This window comes from Struthio camelus, chromosome 2 (assembly GCF_040807025.1).
Source record: "Struthio camelus isolate bStrCam1 chromosome 2, bStrCam1.hap1, whole genome shotgun sequence".
Classification (NCBI taxonomy): Eukaryota; Metazoa; Chordata; class Aves; order Struthioniformes; family Struthionidae; genus Struthio; species Struthio camelus.
This window is the reverse complement of record NC_090943.1, coordinates 133911792-133929615: the sequence shown is the minus strand read 5'-3', so window position 1 is coordinate 133929615 and position 17824 is coordinate 133911792. Positions and strand designations below refer to the sequence as shown.

General features: G+C 38.5%; 1 protein-coding gene across 1 annotated transcript; it reads right to left on the bottom strand.

Moving 5' to 3' along the window:
• Nucleotides 1–407: 407 nt before the first annotated feature.
• Nucleotides 408–17338, bottom strand: TTPA (alpha tocopherol transfer protein). Its single transcript, XM_068933757.1, has 5 exons — nt 17132–17338; nt 9576–9729; nt 8063–8256; nt 5296–5406; nt 408–3242 (listed from the first exon to the last, which is right to left on the bottom strand). Exons 1-5 carry the CDS (start codon nt 17336–17338, stop codon nt 3063–3065), a joined length of 846 nt encoding a protein of 281 aa, XP_068789858.1. The 3' UTR covers nt 408–3062.
• Between the last annotated feature and the right edge of the window lie 486 nt (nt 17339–17824).

Genomic DNA, 17824 nt, shown 5'->3' with positions numbered 1-17824 from the left:
TAGTGGTCTTTATTATTAATCGTTAAACTGCAATCCTAATAAAGCCCAATCCTTAGCAGTTCTTACGCTCATTATGTTTTTCCTAAGCCAGAGAGAGTAAAAGATTGCTATAGGTTTTACTGAGGTCCCTCTGGTCCAATCTGCTGTCTCTGAGAAGGCAAACATTAGCTTCTTTCAGTACGCCTTTTGAGGATACAGGAGGCAAGTAGCCTACAAGTCAAAGATGAAAACGCCTTCCAATTACTAAATAGCTTACCAGCTGCCTTTTTTCCTAAGAGCCGTACAAAATAACGTACTTTATTGACTAATATTGCAAGCAAGGGTTAGAAAGAGGTAACACATAGAAAAAGTAATGCTTATATTATGGTAAAATAATTCCGAGCTCTTGAAAACAGACAAAATTTGCTGGTTAATATAGAAAAGGTTTATTATTAGAATGATGTCAGTATGTACAAAATTATAAAACATGGTGCATTACAGTGTGCTTATAGTCAGTAGTAAATTATATTTGCATCAGCAAGTTTCTTTTTTTAAAGGCACTCCTGGTCTTATTTCAGAAGAATAATGCACTTGCAGATTTTTGTTTTGTTTGTGTACCCTACAGTTCAAAGCTATCATATCTCCAGCCATCATACTAATACCTCTTTTACTCATTATGCAGAATAGCATGACTATCTTACATCCTTATTATTAGCAGCAACCAAGGTTGGTCCTTGTATACAGGACTTCTAGTTTCTATATTAACGTGTAAACATTAAAAGCTAATTAAGAGCTCATGAAAAAAATACACTAAGTGCAACTAAGTAGTCTAACTCAAGTAGTTTGTATTTTGTGTCTTCTAGGTAAAACAGCTATAATTAAGAGTCTTGTTTCATAAGACAAGTGTGATTTTCCTGTTAATTGAAACATGATTTTTTCCTTTTATATGGTACTTATTCAAGGGTTAAAACTGAGGGAGCATAAAATCGAGACAATAGCTTCCAGTTCTCCAGCGTGTAAATGATTTGGAACTTGACTTATATACTTGCAGAACTGAGAGAGGCCTGTCTACCTAGTCTATTTTCTCATACAGAAGAATAAACAATCCTGAACTCCTCTACTTAAGCAGTTTTTATCATATCACAAACAGGTGCACTGGTGACAAAGACGACAATATGAAATATAAGAATATATGAAAATGCATCTGAAAATTTTTTCTTTAAATTTAGGCTCTATATCAAAGATACGACGAAAGAGAAGAACGACAGAAAATGTACTAGAATGAAAATGTACTAGAGGTGAGGGAATTTAAAAAAATATTTATTTGCTGTCCGTTTGGAAATTTTTGAAAGAATTCTATCTGGCATAGACATCACTGCAGAGCAAATTACACCTAATACTGTATGTGCCTTTCTTAGATGTTCCTCCTGCTAATAAAGAATAGGTTCAAATGGTTATTGCAATAATGCAATATCAATGATAATCTAAAATAAGATATTTCTGATTTAATAAGATAATCTTATTTCTCATTTCTCTCCCCTAAGCATGAATTAATATAACATTCAGATCTACTAAAGATAGCAACATAACTGATATAAGCATTTCTATCTATCTGAAAAACATTAGTATGAAGATTGATATAGAATACTTCAATTTATAATACTTAAATTAATTATACTTACTTAATTAAATAATTAATAATTAAATTTTAAATAAATTTACAAATTCAACACCCCTGACTTGTTACCAAACTGAGATAAACAAGGGGATAAATGAACTCTAGAACTTGGGGTATTAACAGAAATTTTAACAGAAAGCAGAGTTGAAAGTAAATTAACCCTTTAGATTATTAAATCCTGGGGAATATAAGATGATATTGCTATGTAATGTGAACGACAACTTTTACACATACTGTGTTTGTATCTGAATTGTGCCTTTTGGGAAAAAAAATCTGTTTTCAAGAAGTATAGACAGATTTTTTTCTTCATTACCCTTACAGAAAAAGAGAAGATGGCTCTACCGAAAGTATAAAACAATTCTTCCAGTGCCCAACAGAAGATATAGGCTGGCAAGCTGCCAATTACCATTCCAAAAATAAAGATACTCAAAAGACACTCAGCATCTCCGAGGCTGAGGTCCGAAGCAACCTACAAAGCATCGTTAAACCACATAACCTATTTCTAAAGTTCAGGTCCACAAAGGATAATCTACTTCACCCTCCAAAACAGACAAACTGATACTGCAAACAGCTCTCTCGACCTCTATAGTGCTCGATAGGAGCAATTAAAGGTGTTCATAATCCGAGTTGCTTACAGCTTTTCGGAAGAGAGCATCTCTTTGAAGAAACATAGTCAGAATTTTCAAAGTTGTGTTGAGTCACTTACCCATTCCTCCTCCTGATTCATACTGTCAAGAATGTGTACATTGTGTTTTCTCTATCTTCCTCTGTAAAACTGGCAAATTGTGTTAATTAATGCAGCTTCCCTTTTTGTGCTAAGCAGCACAAAGATGACAGAAATATCTCGCTATTGCTGACTAATCCTCAGCTTGACTGTGCAGTCTCAGCAGTGCAAACTAACAAAACAGACATTTCCCTGAGAATCAGTCCAAAAAGCTCTTCTGCTTTTCACTCCTTGTACAATTAACCCTGTAGTAATACTTCCACAGCAAACTAATCTACCCCATTCACGTTCTGCACTTCTCTTAAATCATTTGGCTTTGTATCCTTTCATCTTGACAAGTCAAGATACAAGAGATAAGCATAAGGTTCTCTATTACAGCTTAGTAGTGTCCAAAGATTTAACAGGAGCAATATCAGTCTCTGACATCCAGTGCATAGGACTATTCAGCTTTTTGGCACACAAGTTAATCAATCACAAACAGTACTGCAAACATATGGAATTCATTAATCCCTTCAGATATACATACTTTAGTTAGTATAAAAGTGCAGTTAATATGATATTCTGCACCCTGCAAAGACATACTGGTTTTATTTACAATAATTTCAAGTTTACGTGAAAGACTTCAGCTTAAACTTTGCTCCGCTTCCAGTCATCAGGAATTGATATAATACTGTGGTGCAGTTATTCATGGGTAACCAGGGAAATACTCTGAAGATAATCTGCAGATGCTATTATGAAGTTAGTCCATTCTTCAGCAAGTATGTCGATGGAGACTTCCTCCCCTCCATATTCTCGTGGAAGAATGCTAACTGGGAAGTGTTCAGTCAGACTCTGCATGTAGTTATTTCCATGCATATATACCTGAAACAAAATATGGAAAGCATTTACTTCAGTACGAATGCTAGACTTTCAGGTGAAAATAGACACCAAAGAAACTCAATGCAAGAGTTGAAGCCCCAGCTTGTTTCCACTAAACAAAATATTACCATGTTCATAATGAGCTCCTTACACGAGGGAGAAAGTACTCTGTAAGTAAGTTTCTTGTAGGCACTTGAACTCTGTCCTGCTCAGTATTTGCAGCTTGAGTGAGCATGGATTACAACCTGAGTGCTGCATTTTACACAGCTGCAGGCACAGGAACCAAGACTAATTCTATACACTTGTTTTGGATTGGTTTAGCTCTGCTGATTAGGGTACACACTGTGTTCACACAGCTAACGTGATCTAAACCATGGGAAAACCTTTGGCCTTTGGCCTTGTCATGCAAGATACCATGCACTCGCTTTCAGTCATTTCAAAGAAATGAAAAGTTTGGCACCTGGCCATTACTATCCTGCTATATATTTAAGAACATCAAGTACTATGTATGTAGCTTTGGATAGGTGCCAAGGATGATATTCAGAAGAACCTGTACCTCAGTCCTACATTTCAGTCCTTATTTTTCAGTTTTAACTGAAATTAGATCCAGGACTGCTCCCCCACTTTAAGCCTTCTAATAAGCTAGCTGTGATTGTTCTCCTTTTGCCTTATTATAGGTATTTTGAAGCCTTGTTCATTACTTCCAAACAAAAACTTTTCTAGACTACTTATTAACACTTTTCAAGGATTTTCTGCAATTAATTATGCATAACACAAAGACTTCAAAAATACGCACTGAAAAGGCAGCTAGGCGTCTTTTGTCCAAAACACCCTCCTCAGGACTTAAGATAATTATAGAATAGCAGTTATTCCCAGGAAGACAAGGGGAACTGGTCCTGCTAGTTTTTCTTCAGCTCATACCTGGACCTCTAAGGCCAGGGGACAAGCTGGTCTACTTCTGTTCCATTCCATGAACCGTGATGCTTGGTCTATCTCTTCCAATAGGCCTTCACTGCCCATCTGCCCTGTCTTCTCCTTTTTGAGTTCTGCCTAGTCCATGGGATTCTCTAAGCTGGATCAGGCAGTGAGGGTTGCAGGGGCTTCTTACACAGGCCTTAATATGACAGAGGAAAGGCCACGGCATGAAGATGGTGCAGCATTTTCTTTTCTTTTTTAAATAATCTTTTGAGAGTTAGGAACTGCACAAGGCTGGCAGAAACAATCTAACCCCTCTCTTATGTTGATCATGCATACCAGGAAAAGCAGACTGGCAAATCACAAACCACCATGGCCAGCAAAATCTGGATACGCTGTCCTGGAGCTAAGTGGCTACTGCGAGTGCATGAGATCCAGGGCCTCAGACAAGGAAGCTTCCAAGTGGGAATAAGAATAGAGAGGGCTGCTTCTTTTGTACCTTAGTCCTGATGTTCACATTTCACAGCATACGCTCTCTGCCAGCTGATACCTCCAAAATTCCTCCTACACCACAATAAGCCCTTTCAGAATTCTTGGCATGCTTTTGCCTCCAAATACAAACAGGGTTTTCAGGTTTAAAGCTACAAATAAATATAAGACAACTAAGAAGCTGTTTGGAAAACAAGTTGGAACTTTAGCCCGGCCTATTTTGCTATGGATAAATGCCTCTACACGTTCTTTGGACTTAGAAAATTCTCTTTATATGTCTTGGAGCATAACAACACCGTTCAGTGACAGTTTCTCATTATCGTTTATAGGCAGCTTGTAGGGAGATCTGGCACCTATTCCTTTCTAGTCTGTGGAATATTTTCTGTGTAACTAAGCAAATTATCCAGCCTCCCTATGTCACAGTGGTTTTTATCTTTAGAGTGGTGGTAATAGCAACCACTTGCAACTCTCACATTATTGATGCCTGCGAATGCTTTGCAGTTAGACTTCTGAGGCCTGTACAGCAATAAAACACAAAAATAATTTATCCTTTTCAGTGCTCAGAAGTAACAGATTCTAAGGGAAGTGCTAGAGATTGTCATATCTCTAGCAGGGTTATTGTAACAGAAAGAAATATTTTGTGTGAACTCACCCGTTCTTTTATTTTTTCAGTGAGAAAAGGCTTAATTAGAGCGAAGACTGGGTGGAAGAATAAAGGCTCATTAATCAAGTGGATACCTCGAACTTTCAGCGGAAAGGAATCCTGACAACATATACGAGAAACAGCGTGAGAAAAAGAAATTATTAAAATGATTCTATTGTTAAGGACAAGTCTCTGAAGACTAGCTAGTCCATAGGTTACAGCACTCCCCTTGACTTTGCTAATTCCTGCACTTTGGAGTGTACCTAGTTTACTCTGTCCCTCACAAAGCTTAGAAAAACATGTCTTATTCCTCCCACTGGAAGGAAGGCATTTCAGTATAAGTAATGCACATAAAGCTTGTGTTCAGCCTTTCCTCAGAAGTCCAGTTCTTCACAGCAGAGATTGTGCTACTAACTTACCAAAAAACGCAGCTAGCCATGTGTTTTTATTGGCACTTGCACAGCATGAAAGAGGGTATGTTCAAAGAGAGTCTGTTGGTACTGAACCAAAGGTTTGCAAAGAAATAATGAAGCCTGCAAACTGTTTATTTTAAATAAATACACCATGTTGCAAATTATATTTTTAAGGATATTTTGGGGAAAATATTAAGTTACAGGAAAATATTTTATAGTCAAATATAAAGCATTAAACCTACTAACTTTAAGTTAAATAAATGATATTGATAATTTAGAGACAAGATCTGAAATTACTGGGAATTTTGCCCAGTCAGAAGTTCAGCTTTACAGCAAGATTATTTTTCTTTACTGTGGTAGTGAAAATAAAAAATATATCTGCTATATTGCCTTTGTAATATGAAATATTACTAGTTAGATTCAGAATTCATTTAAAAGTGCCACAACTTCAACAGAAAATGCGGCAATAACCAAAGACAGCATTAAGCATAAGGGAAAGAATACTTTTCATGCATATCCACCTAGCTGATACTACCTCTGTAACCACAGTTCTACTACTTATAGAATCAGTGCTTCTCACAAACAGTTCTCCCCTATAGTACAGTAGCGTTCTTCACATTATTTCATGCATTTGTCTATGGATAAGGAAAAAAAATGCACACACACACACAATTTCTTAAGTGCAAACTCCTTTTAGGTTTTAATGCAGGATAAAGACTTTAAAACTATCAGATTATATATTTACTGTATGTTATTACGTATTATTATATGCTTAAATTCTACTATCATTTTTTCACAAAATGATTTGGTTTTGCCTGGGGTAACAGATTTTTCAAAATGATGCTACTTGTTATTAGTTTTTGACGTTACTATGCTTTCCATTTCTTTTGTACATTTCCTTTATATTTACTCCTATTCTTCCACATAAGATAATGATTTGGAAGAAAGATAACATTCTTAAGAGAAAAAATAGGCCTGAAACTAAGGTTCCTAAATTTTTACTTATAAGCATATTGAGCAACATTAAACAATTTCTGAATGAAATATATGAACCCAATTTAAAGGATGAAAGGAAAGAAGAGTCAAGCTTGTTTTCTTAAAAGTAAAATAACACTGGAAACACACAATCTTTTTTCTCTCATTTTCAGCAGCTATAACAAGCATTTAGAAGCTTGAAGAACATGGAACAAATTGGTAATAGGTCAAGACAGAAACATCACATTCAAAGAATTTTCTGCTTGCAGGTACGGATTGAAACCTTCAGATTTAACTGTCAATCCTCGTCTTCCTCCTTTCCTCTCACTATCTGAAGGCTATAGCAAATTGTCCATTGCCTCAGAAAGCAACTAAAATACTCTCACAGCAACTGATGAGATCTGACCCAAGAGCATCAGGATTTCTCTAGTTCTAGATAGGAAAAGTTGCGAATGTCTGCTGGTTTCATTGAAGTTTCAGAGTAGATATCAAAAAGAAAGAACAGCTGAAGTTCCTATGCTATTAGTCCAATGACTCAACTTCACATATGAACCTTTCCACATCAAAGCAAGAGATTATCTCCCTGGGTCATTGCTACGTCACAGATTAATAGTTTTATTATTACTGATTTTCAGCCTAACTTCTGAAGGAAAAAAGGCTTATAGGACTACACCGTAGCTCACCTGTCAATTCTCTATCCTTCCCTCTTTTTTTTCAAGTAACTTTTGAATCTATTGGCAAAGCTCAACCGAATTTGAGAGAAAGAAAAATATCTTAAAGACAGTCAGTCCCTACAAGGTTTGTGAAATGAGAGGTCACGTAGCAGTGAGTTGCACAAAACAATGCACATGTCAGGGGGAAAAGCAAGCAGAACATGAGCATTATATGTTCCGTTGGTAGCAGACGGATAGTCACTTAATACCAGCCACACAGGCCAACAAGTTAGTACCATCTTGCTCTTGACTGCTCTTAGCACATGCTATCTTCTCTGGGTATCAGGGAAAAGAAAAAAAAAATCTTTGAATCTAGAGTTAATGCACAAAAGAATGGAACAGAGGAACTGAAATGGGATAACTAACACAGATCTTTACAAAACCAGGCTTCATCTGTTCTTACACTCCTGGAATTCTTATGCTTTAACAGGTTGGTGGAGTTCAAAAAATACATTGGGGGTTAAAGGGTGTGTGCTCTTATAGAAGAGCATACTTTATGTCAAATCAAGCACAACTTATACTTAAGTTATCTGACTTTGAACAGATTTAAGATTTTGTTCTTTCAAGCTGCATGACTTCTACAAAGACCTAAGGAAGGAAAGTTTGCTGTAAGTTAAAACGGAAAAATTTGGATGGACAGCAGTGAAACAGCTTAAAGCAATATGTCATACTTACTGTGAGCACAGCAGCAATTTTCTTGGCCACTGCCGGACTGATTTGAAATGCATGAGCAAATCGCCACCCTTGCAGATCAAAGATAGCCTTGACTCCATTTCGCTGAGTCTCGATCTCCCTTACAATGAGTTCAGATGTGATAAGACTTACCCGAAACACATCATATGCTGTAAATAACTTGGGATCCCATTGTCCTGAAGAGTAACGGATTACACTCTATTACCACAAGGATACCATATACACCTCTACTTCCACTTGCTACTGCTTCTAATGTGCTTCTCAGGAAGAAGAAGTAACCACCAATATCAAAGGTTCTGAAATAACTTATCTACTGGCAAATCTGTTTATTTTCTGTGCCTGTTCTGTTACTCATTTTTTAACACAGTATTTTATGGCTGATACCAGAGAGGTTACCTAATATAGTATTTTCCACCTATTGCTGCGGCCTCCAATACCAGGGTTTGATAGCAAGAGCTTAAGCCAGGTTAGCAGAAACTAAATGGAAGCATGGCATAGCTCAAAGGGGATAATCACTGGCCACCAGTTTCAGGAACTCCTGAAGGAAGCCACAGATCATCAATTCATAGCCTATTCTTCAGTACATAATCTTCCTGAGATTCAGTGAGTCCCATTTTTTCTGAGGCCTGAGCAAAGAATTGCATGGGAGCAGTCTTAACCCCAGCTGTGATCTTCAGAGAGCACATCTTTCTACAAAGACGTAATACTTTCTGTTAGACCAGCTGGTATTAAAAAAATTCTTTAAGAGTTGGCAAAGTCATTTCTCTGTACAAAACAAAGAAACGGGCCAATGCGTAATCATTTAGTCACAATGTTTTTTTTAAAAGACTGTTGAGACTGCGTCAAACAAACCAAGGATCTCTGTTGCTTATACAGGGTGTGCTGGCTACATCTAAATGATGGAAATTCAGTGAATTTCTCACCTCAGGCCTGTATTTCATCCACATCTAGATTGAAAGTTGGTACATAATCAGGTGTGCCTGCATTTTGCTATTCTCTCTTTCCCCAAAAGCCACATCTACACCTGTACCACAGTCTCAGCACGTGGCTTTGAAAATCTCCATGAAACCAACTACCATTTGGACTCTCAGGCTCAAATAACTATATATACTTAAAAATTTTAAATATTTAACCTTACAACTTTTTTGATTTAGACATAGATACCACTGAGAAGGAAATCGGTTCTTCATAAAAGATGGTACAGCTTTAGCCATACTAGTGTATAGGTCAAACGATATACCTCCTTTTCACCTCAGTAAGCCCACCTTTATATTAATGTAAAGGTATTTCTAACAATACATACATATTACAAAAGGGAACAGAAATATGTTATCCTTCTAGTTAAGGCATTCTGACTTCATTTGCAATTTTACCAACCCCTAGGGTTGTACCCATAAAATAATTTTTCCACTGAAATTGTGATAGTTTAAAAAAAAAAAAAATTATCAGCTTAAGAGCCAAGTGTGAATCAGGTCCAAGAAGTTTTGTCACTCACCTATTCTGTATATTAGAACTTTACTTCCATGTGGGTCCCTTGATCTCAGGACTCCGTGGTAGCCAGCCCGCAAAAGACCAAGAATGGAAGATGGTCGTAAATCTGCACTTATTTCTGGGCATTCAATTCTCCACTTCTGGTAATTCTTCAATAACTGGAAAAAAAAAAAAAAAACCACACCCCACAGTGTGGAGGTCAAATGAGCATCAGGAAAGTAAGATGAAAACCACAGTTAAAAAAAATGTGTTTTCAACATGTGGGCATAGTAACAAGTTTAATTCATTGATTTAGCTATTGTTTCAATGTGTATTTTAAGCAAATCACTCCTAGAAACAGAAATTGATATATTGGATCAAACAAGTGAGTGGTTTCAAGTTCTGTCTATCTTACTTTCATTCAGCAGAAAGTACTTTTTTTTCCCCCTTTGGTTGCTGCTGGACACTAAGCAGAACTTTTATTTAGTGAACCATAATCATACTGAGATATTGTACTACCTTGAATTAATTGTCATGATGAACTTAGAACCCCATTGATTTGTTAACAGATGGCAATCATGCTTTTGGGCCAGAAGAGGAAACTGGAGTTTGTAGAAAATGCCCACAGTGTCTACATAAAATACAGAGGGGGGAAAAAAAAAAAAAAAGGCAGACTTCTTTCTTAGGCCACATTTAGGATTATTCAGTTTGATACTTTATCAGATTCATTCAGGACTTGTAGAAGAGATATACAAAATCTTATGGAAGGAACACCTCCTATCCCTCAAAGCATGGTCTTGTTTAGTCACACAAAGACACTCTACAAAATCATTAATACTTCCAGTTTACTATTTGAAAGATACGGTCATCAGCATATCTAAAGCATATTTTCAAGGATAAGTCCCTCCTACCTCTCTAAAACAGCATAAAATAATGCAGCTGATTCATCTCCCTTGTTACCCATTACACAATTTTTCATTCTCCAGAGCGGAAATAATGAGAACCTGCTCACTAAAACAGAGATCCTGTCTGTCGTCAGGACCATGACGACCCTTGTTCATAAGGTAACATCATACACTAGTACTGCTGAAAGACATGGTGGACAGTGTGTTGAAGGGCAATGGTTAATTTTAAGGAAGAATCAGTTAAACATATTCCTTTCTGAGATAACATCTACATAGAGGAATTACAGATAATATTATAGAAAATTATCTTAGAGACTGATCTTGAAAATTAAGTTGGTGATGCAGTAATTCTGATTTCCAGTCTAATTACAGTTTCCCCTTTAAAATAAAAAAAAAAAAAGGGATGGTGGTGGCGATGGTAGAGAAAAGGATCTGCTATGCACTGTAACTAAAATTTATTTCTGACATTGTGAATCGGTGAGTAGGAAGGCAACACTATCTTCTATAAAGCTTACTCTCAATTCATCAACAAAAATTTGCCTCTGCTGCATCTCCTGCACTAAGTTCCCTGGCACTGAATTTGGAGAATTGAGGGATAGCCCAGGCAAATGATTTAAACTTTGTATTAAATTTTCCTAAACAGCTACAATTCAGGCTTCTACCCTGAGATTTTCAAAGGAACTAAGGCAATCAGGAATTTTCAGTACCTCATTTCACAAACTGAAGTGTAGGTTTATATCTTAAAGGTAGCATGCATAGGCTAGCCTTTCAAATTGTTATTGCTTTTGCTAGTCTGATGAAATAAAATACAGTCTAATCCTCAGCAGTTTCATGTATTAAATATATTCACCATGATGAAAGTGTTAACTAACATTCTCTGAAGTCTCTTAATCTGTATTTATTAATTTGTAAACTACATCACATATCAAAACAAAAGCAACAGAGTTAAAAGAATTGTCAGCTGCAACTAGTAAAACACAACCTTAAATAAATTACAAATTTCTCATATCTATGCCAGGATTCCCCGACATAATCATTTTCTTCACCTTCTTCCTAGAAAGAATGGTTAGAAGAAACCTCAATGGAAACCGATTTCAGTTTTTGGAACATCATAGTATTAACTACGCCAAACCTTATCTGCAGGCTCCTGAAGTGAAACCTAATCCTCACCATCTCGTACCTCATAGCCTGCTTATGTTAGACAATTAATCCCAGCAGAGATTTCTTTCTCTTCCCTCTACTTTCTAGTTTCTTGTATATTTTATACATGCACATTACTTTTTATCATCTTAAAGCTCTACTTTTCAGATGAGGATCCTGAATTATCTTGAAGGCCTCTCAAATGGATTGTCAGGAAGAAACCATTTAATGGGCATTAGTGTTTATCAGAATTTACTTACAAATAGATGATATACAGATCATCTGTATCATATGCTTCATGGAAATATTACTTATAAATATGTATTGAGCAAGAAAGCAGTCCTTCAGCCACACTAGGATCCCATTTGATTTGATATTGAGGAATCTGATGAAAGCTAGATCTTAAATCATACACCATAAATGGAAAAGTTTAACTGTTGAAAGAATTTTACTACAGAAGTTTGACTAGCTTTTGCATTCAATCAGTTCTAGTCTAGGCCAACTGGAGGGGGGAAAAAAAGGAAAAAAAAGAAAGCAGAGTGGGAGGAGAAGTTAGTTAATATAATGAAGTGAATAGAAGTTCACTGTGATTGCAAAAACAGGCCAGATTAGGTACTATGATTATCTCCCTCTCTTAGTGCTCAACTCCTTACAAAGGGCACTGTTTGAGCAATCCTGGATACTCTGTGCCAACCAAACAGCACTATACACATACTATTCTCTCTTCCTTTCTCCTCCAACACAGACACTTAAATAGCAGCAAAAATACAAAAACACCCTCAAAAAACTATCCACACATCTGTAACTTCAAAATTCCCTTTCCCCTAAAATCAGTTGTACCCACAATTTAATGAACATAATTAACCGTTACATAACTATTCTAAACAGCTCTTTGAAAGAGCTGCCTGCCAAAGACAAGAAGAGAATAAAAGTGACCTGTTCATTCAGTCCTCTAAGTAATCCTAACCGATCAGTACAGTGAGTTTCTCACTTTCATTAATATTAGCATTTTCCAAGAAGTTCTGGGGACGGGGAGAAGGGGAATGGGGTACAGTTTGTGACACACTGAACAGCCTTAGGAAAGGCATGAGCTGTCTGCTGAAAAGTACCTTAGCAGTTTTTATTAAATTAAGTTATTCTTAGCAGCTGGACATACTAAAGTCACATAAAGCTATGTATATGAGTAATCCTTGAACATATAACTGTGAACTCAGAAACTAGCAGTGGACACCTACAACTTTCTTTCCTTTTATTTTGAAAATTTCTAGTTTAACATTGTTTAAATATTCACATAGTAATTTTTTTTAAATTAGGAAAATATTTATTTCAGTAAAGAGAGCAATGAAATAAATAAATAAATATTAGGTATAATAATCAGTCTGGATGTAGAAGAATAAGCAACTTAAAATTATCAAGGAAAACAGGAGCGTTTATTGCATTTGATAAAAAATGGCTTGTGCACTTACAACGCATGGAAAACAACTCAGTGTACAATTATCTGAGTTTACAACTGAATAACCTGCTTAGCCTCTGAAAAAATATGCAAGATAACTTGATAAGTGGGGAAAGCTAGGTGAAAAACTTCAGTTTCTGGAGTTAGGCATTTGATTAAGAGAGTTTCCTGAGGTCTGTTAAGGATAATTCCAGATTTCCAAACATCAGAGATGATAATGTTATTGATTAATCCAAGACTCATGTGCTACAAAGCAAAAAAGTGAACTTAGTGCTTTACCTAGAACTAAAAGAATTAGAAAACATTGTGTTTGTTACAGTAAACTATGTATTTGTATATGAAAGTGAACCATTGTTTCTTGTGTATGAACAAGTAGTTATTACACAGGTGCCATACAGAATTTGGCCTACTACTGTGCCAGCTGTTGTACCAGTGTACACAATTTTTAGGAAAAAACTGTTTTCTATTGACATTCTTTGGGGGACATTCTTTGAATCACAGTTCAAGCTCTAGAATGTATGTGTGCGTGTGTCCATACACAGAATGCAAACATATGGTATTGGTAGAGACACAGGCTATAAGAATATTTCTATATGAACACAGAATTTCCCTAATTGCACATGTATTACCTCTTTGCCAGTAGAGGCAAGACTAGTGCACACATAAGTTTAGGCATTTGTCTTGGCACAAAAGGAAGACCAGCTGACTAGTTTATGTTTCCTCAATAATCAGTTCAGAGAACCTAATAGGGGCTCTTCAATCTTTTTGAGGAATCTCTATGTATCGACTATTGAAGGAGGGTAAGAAAAGCAGCCATCTATCTGATTTAAGCTTGGTATGTGAATCTGAATGGTGGGAAGATCCTCAGAGATAATGCTTGAAACTCAACAGTACCCTGGACGCTGTGCAAAACAAGCTTTCTCTCCTATAATAGTTATTCTAAGAAATTATTTGCAGTATAACATGCTAGAAAGTCTTAATTCTTCCGTAAGTCAAATGCTGAGCAGAGAGAGTCTAGTTATACCTTTGTATCAACCAGAACTTCTAAAAGGATCCTAGATATTTAGATGGCTTTGAGCCATCTAAACACAATAAAGACACCATAAAAACAATGCTTACAAAAGTTTTAGTATGTTGTGAGAACATGTCTTGACGTGCATTTTTACCAACGTCAGTGCTTTTCAATGTTGCATTTTTACTGAACGTAAAGATTTTCATTCTTCTCCCCAGAGTATAATTTACTTCAAGTACAAAAAGACAATATCCTCAAGCCACTGAGAATTAGCCTGATACTCTCTCCTGTCATGGGATGCAATGCAAAGGACATAATAAAATGCACGAGGGAAAAAGAGTAATGGAGGGAAGGAGGTGGCAGTTCTCTGGATTTCCCTGAAGCTTTTTGACATACTATTATTGAATCCAGGTAATAGTGCTTTTGATCACAGCAATACAGCCAAACATGTGCAGTGTAGCTGCATACAGCGGAAAAAAAAAAAAGATATAAACCCATTGCTTTAGCACAACTAAAGGAGATCGACGGGCCTTTCCTCACAATTTGAAACATACATAGCAGGTAGGTCTAGCTCTACAAATTAATGAGCAAGTAATACGCTTAGCTCTTATATGAAGATATATCCAGACTGAAATTAATTCCCACGGCAGCATTAACATCTATTCTGTACCTGTATCTCCCACAGGTTTTTATAGAGGCACAGGTAGAAAATCCAGTAACAATATAACACAATTCCTTCTAGGTGTTAATTTTTTGTCAGTAAGTGCTGCCTAGAAGTCTCACAGGACAAGAAAATTTTCAAATATTGATAAGCTAAAGGTTTTGATAGGTCAAGAATGAGGTATATCTATGTCAAATACTAACTAGGGATGCCTCAATATAGAGTCTTGTTGGTGGCCTAACTCTTGCTTCCTATTTAAGACTAAGTATAAGCCAATACTAAGAAAGATGCTTGACAACAGTTTGAAGGCCTGTTTTCATTAGCATTGACATAGCCACAGACTTTGACTTTCCCTTAGCTGCTCTCCAAGTACTGTGGAGCTTGCTACACAGAAGCCTAGTAGGGAAAAGGGGCTGGGCTGGATCAGTCTGAAGTCCAATCTGAAAGGGGACATCTAACCAAGAGGGGAGAGTGCACCCACTGTCTCGACTAATGACAGCAGGGCTCTGTTGAGGGTGAAGTACAAACATAACCTCTGCATGAGATCAGATTTGGGTTAGCGGGAGATGTATCTTATGACCACCACAGATCTTTGCACAATAACTCTCTCGGGTTTTTTAAGAATATAGTGGTTGCAGATAAACACATTCCATTTTATTTATTTTTGTTATGTGCTTTTTGCCTTCCTCCTATGCTGTTTCCAGAGAGAAGTAATCTAGAAACCAGTGTTGGCTGGTAGGTGAAAGATTAAGTACAAGTAACTACAGCATTTGGAGACTTAGGGTGCTACGTGGAAAGATTAAACACTGGTGGTTTTTTTGAACATCAAAGTCTCTTAGTTCAAAGAAGGATTCAGACAAGAAATTTAAAACTTAGCACCCTACAGACCCAGAAATTCTCAAAAGATTCTAAAAGAATCTTCCAAAGCATGTCCCCAGCCCTAGAGAGGTGAGGGGTCTGGCAGGATGGTAAAGGATGTTAAAGGCATTAGATAATAAACTAGGTTAGAGGGTCCCAGACAAAAAGGGGGTTGACTCTCAGAAAGGGCATAGGAAATTTTCTACTTTGTAAACTCCATCTCTCAATCTAGCTTAGAGTCCACATTCTCCAAGATTAGCGCTGCTTACAATATTGTCTCATGATTAATCACAAGAAAGCACAGAAACCTATGGGCCAGATTCTGAAATGCCACTGCCCTATCTACAGAATTATCAACTTCCAATATTAAAACATATGTAGGAGTACCTACTTAGGAGTGCATGTTATGTTCACTAAGCACGACTTTTTTGACCTAGTAATAGATGAAGAATATTTGGCTTTTGTTGAGAAAGAAAAAAAAAGAGCCGCAGTCTTACAACCCCTACTGCATATGTCTGATAAAGCGCAATTAAGGACTTAATTCAGCTTCTAATGTTCTTGTTTAGCCATCCTGAGCTTGCATTATACCTATATTTGAACAATCTTCTGTTATGATGCAACTAAACTTGGAAAATCTACAGCATACAGAAGTCAGAAAATAAAGGTGAGGTTTGTTGGGTAATTCTATGTCACACTCATCAAATTCTATTAAAACAGTGTCTGTTTGATACAAGTGAGTTAATGCTTTTGCCTTGAGAAAATTCAGAAATACTTTCTGTTCAAAACAGTTGGTGGTTATCAATCTACTTGTAAAAAAAGAAACAATTATTAACAATACCTGTCTTAGGATATTTGAAATACGCACTCACTGTCAGTATGGCAAAGAGCCACACAAACAGTCAAGAAAATAACAAGTCTTATCAGAGCCTGACAGGAGCGCTATGAATGAACAGACTCCAACATAAAGGAAATTATTTACTGATATCTTTGAGTCAGAGCAGCTCTAAAAGAAATTTGTAAAAAAAAAAAAAAAGTAGTAATGAATAAAGAACAAAGCATGATACGGATGTTCTCTAAAGTATATTGCTCCCCGATCAGAGTTGTGACTTTAGCAATTTACTGTAACTTTTAATTACGCGGATGAGATTACACGAAGCTACTCACAGTATCACCCACTGCTATGGCATCGCTCCAGAGAGACGCATCCCCAGCAATTAGCTACACCCTGTTTGGCCTAATTACAGGCCGGTTTACCCACCCAAAACACCTACTCTAGCCCTGTGCCTACCCCTAGCACTAGCATGACACCTCCCCCGCCTCATTTCTGAATCTATCAGCCTTCTCCGCAGCTCGACCTCCCCCGGGGGCAGCCCCACCGCGGACCCGAGCCCCGCGGCTGGCGGCCTCAGAGCACGACGCCCCGCGGGAGGCTCTCCGCGGCTCTCGGCGCCGGCGGGCAGCCAGGGCTCCCCGCCGCCCTCCGGGCCGGGGACGGACGGCCGGCGGAGCCGCGCTGCCTCCTCCTCTTCCTCTTCCCCCTCGCCCTCCTTACCCTCCAGGCCGGCTCCAGGTTGAAATCTCGGGCTCGCAGGAACCGCAGCAGGAAGGAGTCGGCGAGGGGCTGCGGCCAGCGCTGCCCGGGCTCAGCCTGCGCCCGGCGCCGCAGCTCGGCCAGGGCGCCGCGCCCCCGCGCCGAGTGCTCGGGCCCCTCGCCGGGGCGCCCGCCGCCCCCCGCCGCTGCCGCCGCCACCTGGGACATGCCGCTGCCGCCGCCGCAGCGCAGCCCGGGCCGCCTGCCCGCGGGACTCCAGCGGCGGTGGAGCCGCGCCGGGGAGCGGCCGCGCAGCCTCCGCCCCCGGCGGCCTTAACCCCTCCGCGCCCGCCGGCTGCGCGCCCCCGCCGCTCCCGGGCGCCCTGCGGTCCGAGACAGGGTGGCGGGCTGCCGTGCCTGCCCGCCTGCCTGGCTCAACCGACCTCCTCTCCTTCACAGATTATTCTTTTTTTTTTTTTCTCCCCCTTCGTATTTAAGGAATTGGCCAGGTTTTATGAGTGTTTTGCTTTAAGCTGGTTTTGTCTCCTGGCTTTTGCTTATGGCTGTGGTCTCAGAGAGAAACTGTGCTTATTCCAGCCTGAAAGGACAGGGGCGGTGTGGGGTTTGTCCTGCTCCTAGGGGCTGCAGTGGGGCTGGCCCTACCGCAGGGAGGCTTGCTCCCTGCCTTCTCCCATGGTGCTGGTGGTGACCAGA

Bases quoted from the DNA above. Each gene is read 5' to 3' on its own strand.
- TTPA (XM_068933757.1), bottom strand. From the start codon at position 17,338: ATGTCCCAGGTGGCGGCGGCAGCGGCGGGGGGCGGCGGGCGCCCCGGC. The intron at 8,257-9,575 runs GTGAGTGACAAA...GTTACTCTTCAG, and splicing joins AGTTCTAATATACAGAATAG to GACAATGGGATCCCAAGTTA. The intron at 5,407-8,062 runs GTAAGTATGACA...ATATGTTGTCAG, and splicing joins AAATTGCTGCTGTGCTCACA to GATTCCTTTCCGCTGAAAGT.